We start from the raw sequence: 14,374 nt of genomic DNA, 5'->3' as shown, positions 1-14,374 counted from the left end.
AACCTGGAACTATGTACCTGCCCACCCCAAGTGTCTGATTCAGATTGGGATGTGGCCCAGATGTGGGTAGATGTGGGTAGTTCTTTTCTTCCTTTCTTCCATTCTTTCTCCTCCTCCTCCTCCTCCTTCTCCTCCTCCCCCTCCCCCTCCCCCTCCTCCTCCTTCTCCTTTTAAGATTTATTATATATATATATGAGTACACCATTGCTCTCTTCAGATACACCAGAAGAGGGCATCAGATCCCATTACAGATGGTTGTGAGCCACCATGTGGTTGCTGGGAATTGAACTAAGGACCTTGGGGAGAGCAGTTCAGTGCTCTTACCCACTGAGCTGTCTCTCCAGCCCCATGGGTAGTTCTTCAAGGTCCACAGAGGTGCTGGTACATGATCAGGGCACATCGGGTCCATGCACTGGGTACCCTTCCCCACTCTCAGCATCTGTTTTTGCACGTATTGGTTGGCAAATACCAAGTTGTCATCATTAGCCCAACTGCCTTCACTTTACTCCCGGCTACAAATTTAGCTGCTTCTGGGGCATTTCTAGCAGGAGAGTCCACAGACCCTTCTAATTCAGCATGTCCAACACTGGTTTCACATGTCCCCCTCCCCCAACCGCCAACCCCACATCTGACCCTCTCCTAGGGAAAGCCAGTTCCTAGAATTTTACCACCTCACTTTGTCCAATCAGGCAAAAAGGAATGTAGGGGATTGGGTCCTGGAACCCCCAACTCCCCACAACCCTGCTCAGGGTTTATCTTATTGTCCCCAGCAGCCTGCATCCCTCTTCTGTCTTGCTTGTCTCAAAACCACACTCTCTCCAGTGCAGGCATTCAACGAAAATGACCACACTCAGACTAGGTCAGTAGTTTCCAGCATCTTCGTGATGAACTCCAGACTAGTTGGTAGAACAATTCTGATCATGGCCATCAACCAACCTCCAGACACCTGCCAAATTGCCTCATCGCATCTCAGACTCCAGTTCAATACTCTGAGGTCCTCTGATTCTTCATCCCTGGTCGCACCCACCCCCCACCCCCAACACACACACAATCATTCACTGCCTTCACTGGATGTGCGCGAGTCCCTCTGAGGCCCCGACCCTAAAACTGAGCAAACAGGGTATCCTTGGACCGTGGGAGCCCAACGCAGAGCCCTGTCGCTCCGAGGCAGCTGAACCTTCTGAGGGTCCCGGAGTCACCACTTGAGGATACAGAGTAGCTAGCCAGAACCCCCATGTCTGCGCAGCCCAAGTTGGAACTCTCCTTCAGGCTGCCCCTCCTTCGCCGCCCTCCCTCGCGCTCTCCCGCCCTCGGCCAGGCCTCCCAGTTCCCTACTTTGCTTGACTACCAACTTCGAATTCCCAGTTTCAGCGTCTCGCTGCAGCCCGCGATCTCTACTCTGCCTCCTGGGGTCTTCTCCAAATGTCTAGCCCCCACCTAGAGGGACCTAGCCTAGCCAGCGGGGACCGGATCCGGAGGGTGGAGCGGCCAGGTGAGCCCTGAAAGGTGGGGCGGGGCGGGGGCGCTCTGGGCCCCACCCCGGGATCTGGTGACGCCGGGGCTGGAATTTGACACCGGACGGCGGCGGGCAGGAGGCTGCTGAGGGATGGAGTTGGGCTCGGCCCCCAGATGCGGCCCGCGGGCTCTGCCAGCAACAAGTCCCTCGGGCCCCAGCCCTCGCTGCGACTGGGGCTTGGAGCCCTGCACCCAAGGTAAGCCAGCCTTCTTGCCCATCCCCTTGATGGACGCTCAAAGGGCAGGAGAAAGGGCAGAAAGGTCTTCCTCCCCACTTTTCTCTCAGCCTCTCTCTTCTGGGCCCTCAGCGCAGCTCTTTGCCCCTCCCAGCCCCTCCAGTTCTTGTCGCTAGCTTCTTGGACTGTGTTAACCCTCCTGGCTGGCTGTAATGTGAGGCTCCCGCTGCCGCCACAGGGCACAGACCGGCTGCCAAGGCCCCACTTTTAACTAAAAGAGGCGCTGCCAGGTGCACAACTCTGGGCATGATCCACTTGAGCTTCGGGGGAAAGCCCAGCACTGGTCCCAGGAGAGGCGCCTAGAAGGACACGGACCAGGACCCCTTTGGTGAGTATAGGGCTGGTGGATAGGGGTGGCAAGGGCTGGAGGACCAAATATCCCAAATGGTAAGAAAGGAGAAATTGGTCAGAGCTGTCCTCGAGGGACTTGCTCCTAGGCTCCCCCTAGCGCAGATATCCCAGGGCTGCCTTGTCTGACTTTCCCTCCATCTGAGAGAATAGTAGCCAGTCTGGTCTCTAGGGATTTTAATCTAGTTAGCCAACGGGCACACGCCTAGCTCTGGAGGAACTAGATAAAGGCCTGGGAGGTGTGTGTCTTATCCTGGAGTCATCATATGTCGCTCCCCCTCTCCATGTATTCTGTGTGCCAGCAAAAGGATGGAGGGTTACATCTGGGACCCAAGAAGAGACTAACTAATGAGAATTCTTAAAAGTTCTAGGGGTCCAAGAGCAGTGGTTCACAAAGACTGGAGGTGCGGGCTGGGGTCAGGAAGGATGGTTTATGGGGGAAACTCCTAGGAGCAAGGCTAGGGGGCCAGATCCACAGGAGGCAGATGGTCCAGGCTTGGGCCGGATCTCGGAGTGGTTCAGCCCTCTGAGACCAGGTTGGTGTGAAGGACTAGCTGGTCCTTCTGGCAATGGCTCAGACCTAAATGTGCAGAGCGTGTGCAAAAGCCCCCTCCCCTTAAATCCGCAGGCTTGACAAGCTCTGCCCCCTGGTGGCCACAGGAAGCCATGGTCCAGGCCCTGTGTTTTCAGAAGGACCATCGCTTCCCCAGATAATAGGCAAGCTCTTGGGAGACATCTGTGGGCATAAGAGAGAATTCAGGTGACACTGGGTCCAGAAAGAAGATTGCAAGTCATCAGATAATCCAAGTGACCAACTGACACTCAAATTCTTCAGGGCTCTGCTTCCTCCCCCAAGGTATGGAGTGAACGCTGAGCATGGAGTGGAAGGAACTCAAGTTACTACTTTCTCCAACCACCCTGGTACCTTCAGCCCTGAAGTACAGAGCAGAAGGGTCTTAGAAGACAGGACCACAGCTGTGTGAGTCTCCCCCCTGAGGCCTTAGACGATCTCTGAGCTCAGCTGAGCTTTGTTTGCCCATCTGGAGAAGTGAGCCATTGATTGACCTTGTGGCATCGCGAAGGAACAGGTCCTGCCAAGCACCTAACACAGAGAGCAAGGTTCTCCATCGCAGCTACCGCTGCTGAGTTGACTCTAGCTACTCCAACCTCCTGGGTCGCTTCGAGAGACTGGAGTGGAAGGAGGAATACCCCAAAGGATAACTAACTCATCTTTCAGTTTGCAAGCTGCCGCAGGAAGAGGGTGGGGAAACGGGTCCACGAAGGCTTCTGATGGGAGCTTCTGGAGCCGAAAGCTATGGAACTGGGACTTGCAGAGCCTACTGCATTGTCCCACTGCCTCCGGCCTAGGTGGCAGGTGAGTCGCTGGCTTTCCTTGGAAAAAAAGAGAGTAGGACATAGCTTAGGGCCGCAGGGATCAGATATGAAAGGGGAAATGCCAAGAGGGAGGGGCCGTAATTGGAGGAAAGGAACGGGATTTCTCCTGATGGTCCGTGCCCTCAGGTAATTCCTCCCCTGGGCTCCTGGGAGCAGCAAATGCCTATTAAATCTAAGCCCTTCCTTACACTCTGCCACCCAGCTAGGAGCCCGACTAGACTGGTCTCTGATCTGGGCAAGACAAGACCCCCTCCCGACCCCCAAAGTGTCCTGTTCCTCCCTAAGTCTCCTTTTCTCTGTGCAGTCAGCCTGGTGGCCAACCCTAGCTGTTCTAGCCCTGCTGAGCTGCGTCACAGAAGCTTCCCTGGACCCAATGTCCCGCAGCCCCGCCGCTCGCGACGGTCCCTCACCGGTCTTGGCGCCCCCCACGGACCACCTGCCTGGTAGGTGAGAGCGCGACAGGGCGGGGCAAGGGCGAGGCTAGCTCTAGACACCCCCCACCCACACCTCCGAAAGTGACTAAGCCTCATTCCAGGGGGACACACTGCGCATTTGTGCAGCGAAAGAACCCTGCGACCCCCGCCTCAGTCTCCTCAGCCCGCACCCCCGCCGCCTGGTCCCGCGCTCCAGTCTCCTCCCGCTGCGCTCCGCGGGGCACGCGCGGCGCGTGCAGGAACCCGGAGCAGCCGCGCACGGACCACAGATGCGCGCGGCTGCCGCCTGCGCTCGCAGCTGGTGCCGGTGAGTGCGCTCGGCCTAGGCCACAGCTCCGACGAGCTGATACGTTTCCGCTTCTGCAGCGGCTCGTGCCGCCGAGCACGCTCCCAGCACGATCTCAGTCTGGCCAGCCTACTGGGCGCTGGGGCCCTACGGTCGCCTCCCGGGTCCCGGCCGATCAGCCAGCCCTGCTGCCGGCCCACTCGCTATGAGGCCGTCTCCTTCATGGACGTGAACAGCACCTGGAGGACCGTGGACCACCTCTCCGCCACTGCCTGCGGCTGTCTGGGCTGAGGATGATCTATCTCCAAGCCTTTGCACACTAGACCCATGTGTTGCCCTACCTGGAACAGCTCCACCGGGCCTCACTAACCAGGAGCCTCAACTCAGCAGGATATGGAGGCTGCAGAGCTCAGGCCCCAGGCCGGTGAGTGACAGACGTCGTCGGCATGACAGACAGAGTGAAAGATGTCGGAACCACTGACCAACAGTCCCAAGTTGTTCATGGATCACAGCTCTACAGACAGGAGAAACCTCAGCTAAAGAGAACTCCTCTGGGAGAATCCAGAAATGGCCCTCTGTCCTGGGGAATGAATTTTGAAGAGATATATATACATATATACATTGTAGTCGCGTTGCTGGACCAGCCTGTGCTGAAACCAGTCCCGTGTTCACTTGTGGAAGCCGAAGCCCTATTTATTATTTCTAAATTATTTATTTACTTTGCTGGTTTGTCAGATCCTTTCCTGGACATGGGGGATGGTAGAAGAAGCTAGATGAAGATGTGCCCCACCCCACCCCCCCATCCACATTTTACACTTGACTCAGTAGTGCTACCTGGATCGCCTACTTCTTGCCCCGCAGGTGTCTCTGAGATGGATGGGAGGCACACATAGGTGACAAAGATGCACAATCCACAGTACTTGGGGCCTGGGGTACCTATGGGAAATAAACAATATAGTTTTCTATGGAGAAAGGTCACACTGTGACCACTGGCAACTTGGGACCCCTGCTTAGTGGGTAAACACACAGAAAAGCCTGTTTTGTCCCTTTGTCCCGCTCCATCTATGTCAGTGTCTCACCATGCAAGGACCTACCTTGAGGACTACACAGGCTGCTTTGCTTACAAGTCAACCCCTGAAGCAACCCAGGGCAAGAGAATATCTGAAGAAGGGCTGAGGATGGGAGAGGGGCCAGGGTAGGGGTGGGGAGGGTGCTGGTTCACAGGAAGGAAGTTTCGTGAGGACAGGAGCACAGGCAAGCGCTGAGGGTCTCAACCAAGCGTGGATTTTGGGTGATGAACAAGCATAACCGTTTATTCACCCAGCAAACAGTGGCAATGAGCTGTCAGCTACCGTTTAGACACTAAAGATGCAGAGGTGAGGCTGGGGATGTAGCTCAGTCGGTAGGACTCCTGCCTAGCCTGCCCAAAGCCCTTGGTTTGGTTCCCAGCACCACATAAACAGAGTATAGTGGCACATACCCAGAATACCAGCGCTCAAGAGAGAAGCAGAAGGATCAGAAATTCAAGGGCATCCTTAGCTACATATCGAATCTTAGGCTAGCCTGAGCTACATGACAGTCTGTCTCAAGGAAAGAAGATATAGAAGTAAAAGGAACATAATCTCTGTCTTTAAGCTTGAACCAGGACAGACAATAAACAAGTAATGATATGGGTAGTCACTGCAGTTGATGTGGTGGCTGACGGGATGAAAGGCAGCTGGAAGCTAAGAGGAACACACTTTCTCCTGGCAAGGAAGTCGGTGTTGCCCCTGGCTTCTCCCCAAAAGGCCAATCAGTCATCTGAGCTTGTCTGTGTGGCCCTTGACATGGTCAGTGTCTCAGATGAGGCGTGATGTCACACTGTCATCCAGCACTCGGGGTTTGGAGGCAGGAGGATCAGTTCAAGACCATCCTTACACAGCAAGTTCCAGTCCAGCGTGGGCTCCATGACACCCGTCTGAAAATGGAAGGGAGGAAGGAAGGGAGGGAGGGAGGGAGGGAGGGAGGGAGGGAGGGAGGGAGGGAGGGAGGGAGAGAGGCAGGCAGGCTGTCTTCCTGGTCCTATGCATTTACATTGATTTTTCTTCTTTAAAACAAGACAGGACACTTTTTATTTGTAGTTTTGTGTGAGGTCAACGCCCTGTCTTCCTTCCTCAGTTGCCTTCTGCCTAGGTCCTCTCTTTGAACCTAATGCTGGCCACTTTGTCTAGGCTGGCTGGCCAGAAACCCCAGGGATCCTCTTATTTCTACCTCCCCAGCTCTGGAATTACAAACATGTAAATTTTTTATTGCAGTTTCATCTTGTTTATCTTATTTTCTGTGCTAGGGTAGGCAGACATGCCCCAGCACACATTTAGAAGTCAGGAAACAAACTCATGGACGTCAGCTCCCTCCCTCCACCATGGGGTCACAGTGGATCAAACTAAGGTCATTCTGCTTGGTGTCAGGTACCTTTATCCAAGGAGCCATCTCGCTTGAGCCTCAACATTGGACTTTTATGAGGGTGAAGACGATCACATTCAGATCCTCACTTCTCATGCACTTTCTTATACGCACTTTATTGACTGACTAGTTCTGGGGCCTCCGAGATAGATAGGCACATTTGGGAAGGATGTGGTCTCCCAGAGACCAAGGTCATTGGGAGGGGTGCTTGTCTGGAGCAGAGGAGGGAGGCCTGGGTGGGACAGATTTGCAAGCTGTCAGCAGTGAGGTTGTAGCCAGGGTATATGAAAGCTCAGAGGCAAGACTAGGTTAAAGGTAGGATCCCGGCCATTTAGGCCATTTAGCTTTGTCTGCCAAGTGCTTCCTTCCCACCTGAGTCTACCAGCTTTGCCACAGGAGCCCTTCACCCAGGCTACAAAGAAGCAGCAAGAATTCAGAGGACTGGGTCCATCCTGGGTTAACAAGGCAAACCAAGCCTGTGCTCCCTTCTGTAGTCTCCATCCCAGTCCTATAGGCTCCCCAAACCTTGGTGGGTTTGCACCCTCAGATACACCTTTGGCCCCATTCTCTGCCACCAAACTGACTAAAATTCCTCAGTTTACACACACACACACACACACACACACACACACACACACACACACCCCTTACCGCTCACAGAGAGCTGTTTGAAGGGGTTGGGGAAATTCCTTCAGTTCTAAGGTGATTTGGACTAGGGAGAACCCTGCTGACAAGACTTTGAGCTTAGTGCCAAAAGCTGTCAGCAACACTGCTGTTCAGGATCGTTCATGGGGATGTTCACAGTGTTCACAGTGAGCTGCCCAGATCCCAGCCAAGCCAAGTGCTGGGTCTTGTCACTTTCTTTTTGGTGTGTGTGTGTGTGGGGGGGGTGTTTGCTTGCTTGTTTTTTTGAGATAAGTTCTTACTTTAGCTCAATCTGGCTTCATGCTTGCAGCAATCCTCCTGCTTCAGCATCCCCCCCAGCATAAGAAGTATGATCAGTCACGCCCCAGCAAAGTGCTAACTCTTGACATGCCCCAAACTGTCAGTCCTTAAGGAATGGGGTCCGCCTCCAACTTGAAGCTGCACTGTGCTTACAGCCTGGTACCTCCTCCAAGATGGTCTCATTCCCCTGGGAAGTCAGCATCCCTTTCCAAGTCCAACTACCAGGTCGTTCTGGAAAACGATGCTTCCTGTACAAAGAAACAGCAGCAGGGCCGCACCTGATTGATTACAAGCCAGCTGAGGTCCCTAGTCACGTGACCAGCCTAGGCAGCACACTGGGTTAGGTCCTCGAGGCTCAGGGTACTTTATAGGTCCATTTCTGACCTCGATTTCTGTTTCACTCACAAAACCACACTTCCCAGTGAATGGTCTTCTTAGAACCTACCACCAGTCTCCTCTGAACGTGTGTGCTTTGAGATGTGTTTTTCTATCCGTAGGGAACACCTCAAACCTTCCTCTAGGTTCATTTCATCTGGGATGTGTGGTTCTGGGTTCCACTCACTCCCCTATGCCCAGTTACCTGCTCTGGCAGGTGCCTGTATCAGTGACTCTCTTTTTTTCCCACCCAAGGAACCCTAACTTAGTCCATAGATCTCTGTGGTGTAGTGTCTGGGCACAGACTAGCGTCTCATCTTGAAAAAGAAAGAAAGTTCAGAAAAAGATGTAAGAGACTCTGTGACCCATGGTTGTATCCTTGTCATTCTCAGAAGGGTCCCAACCTACGTTGGAAGTAGAGCCTTCTGAGACCACCAGTGACAGCATGGGCCTTCTCCCCCACCAAATGCCAGAAAGGTTACTGATATATGCACATCTGGTCAGGAAGCCTAGGTGTACGTGGGGGGCAGGGGATACCTCTGAAGCTCATTCACAGGCCTCATGGAGTCCTTGGCCCCCATGTGATGCCCTGTTCTAGGTACCTTATGTAGCTGGATTGATTTCTCTGAACAGACCCGGGCTCTGATATCAGGACTCAATTATTTATAACACACTCCACACTTGGGCCTTTCTCTATTGCATGTCTCCTGTGAATTTATACTGACCAGAATAGAATCGCATAAAAAGAACTGATAATGGAGCTATGGAAGATGGGACAGGAGTGTCTTCTCTGACTTTCCTTCTCTAAAAGAGGCTTTACTGAGGTTTCAGGGACCTCCGTGGCCACTTCCTAGAAAACTTCCCTTGGCTCTCTGATCCCACACCCTCACGTTCCCTCTCACGACCCCAGCTGCTCCTTCTGACTTGAGTTTGCATTCCTCTTCCTTTCTCTGCATTTTGTGAGGCCCTAGGGCTCTGTAACTGGATGCGACACACACATTATCTACTCTGGGGGGGGGGGGTTCAGTTCCTGATGCCCTGCTGACACCGCTTGATCACATTTACCTTCATCCCGGACCCTTCTGAGCCCTAAGCGATCCAGTGCTTCTCCATGCAACGCCAAGCTTCCTTCTGTCTTCTGACCTTCAGCTCTGCTCTCCACCCTTGTCCACCTTCTGTGTGCTGCGACTCAATAACTTTCCCTGCTCTCTGGCTTCCCAGCCACTCCAGTATTCTCCCCTCAACAACCCTGGCTTGAAGGCACAAGACAGCAACAATGGGCAACATCCTAGACTCCTTGAGCTTATCCACTGACCCTAAAACAACTGCCTCTCCCGTTGGCTGCTCGCTGAAACTATATGCTAAAATTCTGTTGCTGAAGATACCATGCACTCTGGCTTGTAGGACATGGAGAAATAAAGCTTCCTCCCTTCCGGCTAGAACCAAAGAATTCTGTGTAGGCTTCTGGAAGGGAATTACCATCAACAGTCTTCCTCAGTTGTGAGCCCCACATGCTACACTGCTGACCTGTCAGACAAGATACACCCATTGGTGAAATAATGGCAAACAAGATATGGGGGTAAAGAACCACTTCCTGATAGGATTTGAGGTCCACTGCACAAGGGACAATTCATATCTGTTATTGTAAACCTAGTCAGAAATTCATGGCTAGGAAACTCACAGACCCTAAGGGAGTCGCTACCTCTGTTGTTTTGCTAAATTGACTTGATGTGCCCAGCAAATTGCCTTCCAAATAACTATGTTTATGCCCCTCAATTAGTGTTGCTGTCAGTTTTGGTCAGAGAAGCGTGGTTGTTTTTGTTTTGTTTTGTGGTGGGCATCAATAACTGAAGAGACACATCCTGGGTCAGTGATGAGAACAAGTGACTCTTGGATGCTCAACCCTAAATGGGACAGCCATACCACCATCTCCAAGGCCCAGGGAATCAGCAGAAGAAGGGAAGCAAAGGATGCAAGTCAGCAGTCATGGTTATCTGCACGGTATTGGTTCCATCAACACCCTGGTATGGATTGTCAAGGGCCTCTCATGAGGCCACATCCCTCCATGGCAATTTATAGTCAGTTAATGGTTCATGGGGAACAATATTGCTGGGCTTTTGGAAGTCCTACTTGGGGTTTAATAATAAAGACATGGAGACACTTGTATAGTATAAGGCTCTTGGCCTGTTTGCTGGGATGGTCTCAGTGAGCCATCTAACTGAACCAGACTCCCCTGCCAGAGTCTCCACCCGAGGCGCTCTCTGCTTTACCTCCCTGCCCGGTGCCCATTCTGTTTCAACCCTCTGACCCTCTCTTCCTGCCTCAGCTAAAGCGGACAACTCTCCATCCCTCAAATGCCACGCTTCTTTTCCATACAAAAAGCTATTAGCTACAGGCAGTGGTGGGGCACGCCTTTAATCCCAACACTTGGGAGGCAGAGGCAGGCAGATTTCTGAGTTCAAGACCAGCCTGGTCTACAGAGTGAGTCACAGGACAGCCAGGGCTACACAGTAAAACCCTGTCTCCAAAAGCAAATAAATAAATAAATAAAAACATTAAAAAAGAAAAGAAACAAAAAGAAAGAAAAGAAAAGAAAAGAGAAGAGAAGAGAAGAGAAGAGAAGAAAAGAAAAGAAAAGCTATTAGCATAGTGGGAGAGATTTTACAGCTACCCACTCTCAACCAATCAGCAGACAGAGAGACAACATCTGTAGTGTTGCCTTTTGGCCAGACTGAGGGCTACTGTGACCTCCACCACAGCAGCTTGTCTTTTGGGGGTGGGGGCAGATGAAGAAGCAGCAAACATTTATATATCCTGCCAGCCTGGGGCCACGGCCCACACCGCAAATAAAAATTGAAATATAGAGGCACACCTGTATAACCAGTTGATACAATGTGTGTGTGTGTGTGTGTGTGTGTGTGTGTGTGTGTGTGTGTAAGTCACCCCAACAGGAGGGGGAGACATTTTCTTCAGTGGTAAATGTCCATGCTCCTGTAACCAACCCTAGTGAAATACATTGGGACACACACATACACAGAGGGAGAGGGAGAGAGAAAGAGAGAGAGAGAGAGAGAGAGAGAGAGAGAGAGAGAGAGGTGAACACAGCATGAAAGAAGAAAGATTAGTTGGAAAGGAATTACCAGTGGAAAATGGAGATGGATATAATTCAAATACATTATATATAACATTATGAATATATGAAAATGTCACAGTGAAACCATTATATATGACTAATGTATGCTAATAAAACCTTATTTTCATTTTTATTTATTTTTGTTCTTTTTGAGACAGGTCCTCTACATGGCCCTGGCTGTCCCAGAACTCACTATTTAGACTAGGCTTGCTCCAAATTTAGATCCACCTGCTTCTGCCTCCCGAGTGCTGAGATCAAAGGTGTGTGCCACCATACCTAGCCTAATACATTAAAACAAGACAAAACCAAACCAAACCCCTAAACTATATTAAACTTGATTTGAGCTTACTGTATGGCTTCTCTCTCTGTATTGATTAGACTTTTCCTAACATAGAGCCTTCAAGCAGTAGCACAGTTAGGCAAGTCTGAGAAGGGCTGGCATACTGTCAGGAGGAGCAGCTTTGTAAACCTGGGGAAGAAACGGATTAAGACCAGGGCTGGAGCTGGGCAGTGGTGGCGCACACTTTTAATCCCAGTACTTGGGAGGCAGAGGCAGGCAGATTTCTGAGTTTGGGGCCAGCTTGATCTACAGAGTGAGTTCCAGGACAGCCAGGGCTACACAGAGAAACCCTGTCTTGAAAAACAAAACAAAACAAAACAAACAAAACAAAACAAAACAAACAAACAAACAAAAAAACAAAACAAAAAAAGACCAGGGCTGGAGACAACCGTACAGGGCTTTAGTGTTATCCTATGGCACTTGCGTTTTGTCCTGAGGGACCACTAAAGGGTTCCCAGTGGGTTTGGTTAAAGCGTATGTGCTGCTTGGATTTTGTCAATTTCATGCTTATGTCTAAGTTTACCTAGACAAACCTGGGAAGAAAGGCTCTCAGTTGAGTTGCCGCCATCAGATCATCCTGTGGGCATGTCTGTGAGGCATCTTCTTGCTAATGACTGATGTGGGTGGCAAGCGGTCCTGGGTTGCATTAGTAAGCCGAGCAATTTCTGCAAGTTGAGCCAGGAAGCAGTGTTCCTCTGTGGTTGGTCTCTTCCTCAGTTTCTGCCTCTAGGTTCCTGCTTCTGCCCCTACCTTCACTTCTCCCTCTATGATGGCCTATGGTCAGAGCGGGTAAGCCCCAGGATTATCATTGCATCAGAAAAGTAAACTGAGACAGTATGCTTCTGATAGATCACCAGTTCCCATGTACGGTGATGGGAATGTTAAGGCGGGTCAGGGGTCTCTGTTTTGAGTTGTTATTCTCATTGATAGAATAGTTTGAAAACAGACACAGAAAGAAGCTTGGAGCTGGTGATTTCATTAAAGCCAGAGAGAAGCAATGGGAGAGAAACTGATTGTCCCAACAACTGCTGGGGGCATGAGGCGTGGGGTGGGGGACAGGGGCTGGAGAGGAGACACAGTTAGGCCTTTTGCTTTAGGCATGGAGATTGGCAGCAGCTGAAGAAAGCCAGGATATCTGCAGGGGAACAGTGAGAAAGTCCAGAGTCTCAGAGAAAGCATGCCTGGGCTTTCGGCCAGCATTTGAAAACGAGATAGAAAGAAAAGGAAGAGGGGATACTCTGAGCAACAACTCAAACTCCAGGCTGAGCAGGGGAGATCTACAAGGAACTGCTGTCTGTGAGAGAGTTCTTAGAGGGTCCAAGTACATTATTCCACTGAGGGGATAACTTCTCCCATCCTTTCAGCTTGTCTTAAGGTGAATCAGCTTTCCTGAGGGCCGGTCTTCTAGCCAGCCGATTGGCAGGTCCAATTAGATCAACTTTCTGAAAACTCGGTTCATTCATTCATTCATTCTGTGTATGTGTTGAGTGGGGCATGTACACATGGACAAGCCTTGGGAATCAGTCATCTTCTACTATGTGGGGTCCCAGAATTGAACTCAAGTCCTCAGGTTGAACAGGAAGTGCTGTTAGCTGCTGAGTCAGACCAAAATGTCATGTCTCTAACCCAGAGCCAATATAGAAGTCAGATTCCATTCTTTGGATCAGGAGGAAGTAGCTTTCCCTTAACAAAGCCTTGATACCTTCCCTTTTTCATATGAAATTTCATTTATTTACTTATTTAATTTTTATGGGCTGATGTTTTGCCCGTATGTCTGTGCAGCACAGTGTACCCGGTGCAAGTGGAGACCAGAGACGGAGTCATTTCCCCGGAACTGGAGCTACTGGCTGGTTTTGTGTCCACTTGACACAAGTCAACACAGAGCGTCGGTTGAGGAAATGCCTCATGAGGTCCAGCTGTAAGGCATTTTCTCATTAGTGTTCAAAGGGGAGGGCCCAGCCCATGGTAGGTGGTGCCATCTCTGGGCTAGTGGTTCTGGGTTCTAGAAGAAAGCAGGCTGAGCAAGCCATGGGAAGGAAGCAAGACAGTTAACCAGCCCACTATAGCATCTGTATCAGTTCCTGCTTCCAGTCCTGTGTGGGGCAGTAGACTGTGAGGAAGCCTGATAAGGTTGAGCTGGGTTGGAAGCCCCAGGACCCAAAGGGGAGGTAAGAGCTTCGCCTGCTCTTGATGTCAGGTCCGTCATGGAGCCCCAGCCCCAGAGACCATGGGTCACATAGGGGCAGTGACTCCAAGCTCCTCCCCACGTGTAGATGAGGCATCCCAAATATCTCCAAAGAAGCCAATAGGAAGCACCTGCTGTCAGACCCCAACCCATCCCAAAACTGTATATAAGATCCTATCCAGAAGGAATCAAGGTGTGTGGCAATTACTCTGTCACCTGAGAGCATCTGTCACAAGAGCTGTAACAATTCCTGGGAAGAGAACGCTCTCCCAAGGCTTTCACCACTAGCAGCTTCGTCCCTGAACCTCTGCTTGCTAGCTGAGCCCTCTGCTGCTCTTCTCTGCGCACGACTTGGCTGGCCAAAGATCTCTGAGGATAGCATCTGGTATGCAGACTGGCTGGCCATGCTTGAGTTCCTGTCCTGGCTTCTCCAGAGATGGACTATAATATGGGATTGTAAGATGAATAAACCCTTTCCTGCCAAATTTGGTCATGGTGTTTTGTTACACCAATAGAAACCCTAAAACGGTTGTGAACCACCTTGTGAGTGCTGGGAATTGAACCCAGGTCTCTGGAAGAGCAGCTGGTGCTTTTTTTTTTTTTTTTTTTTTCCGAGACAGGGTTTCTCTGTGTAGCCCTGGCTGTCCTGGACTTCACTCTGTAGACCAGGCTGGCCTCAAACTCACAGGGATCCAATTGGCTTCTTTAAAACGCTTAAAACATTTTCTTTTTTTCCTTTT

At 51.1% G+C, this 14,374-nt stretch overlaps 1 protein-coding gene across 11 annotated transcripts; it reads left to right on the top strand.

Moving 5' to 3' along the window:
• The first annotated feature begins 302 nt into the window (after positions 1–302).
• Positions 303–5,190, top strand: Artn (artemin). 11 transcript variants are annotated; one of them, NM_001284191.1, is made up of 6 exons: positions 1,335–1,712; positions 1,930–2,079; positions 2,956–3,078; positions 3,337–3,474; positions 3,799–3,937; positions 4,030–4,938. In NM_001284191.1, exons 4-6 carry the CDS (start codon positions 3,415–3,417, stop codon positions 4,503–4,505), a joined length of 675 nt encoding a protein of 224 aa, NP_001271120.1. In that variant the 5' UTR covers positions 1,335–1,712; positions 1,930–2,079; positions 2,956–3,078; positions 3,337–3,414; the 3' UTR covers positions 4,506–4,938. The 11 variants fall into 11 exon arrangements, with proteins under 11 accessions (XP_006502757.1, XP_030108965.1, XP_006502756.1 ...); XM_030253105.1 differs by having other exon boundaries at positions 307–1,492; positions 2,956–3,474; positions 4,030–5,190; XM_006502693.3 differs by having other exon boundaries at positions 307–1,492; positions 2,728–3,474; positions 4,030–5,190.
• The last annotated feature ends 9,184 nt before the right edge of the window (positions 5,191–14,374 follow it).

Source organism: Mus musculus, chromosome 4 (genome assembly GCF_000001635.26).
Source record: "Mus musculus strain C57BL/6J chromosome 4, GRCm38.p6 C57BL/6J".
In the NCBI taxonomy this organism is placed as follows: domain Eukaryota; kingdom Metazoa; phylum Chordata; class Mammalia; order Rodentia; family Muridae; genus Mus; species Mus musculus.
Note: the sequence above shows the minus strand (reverse complement) of the source record. Positions and strands in the feature narration are given on the sequence as shown.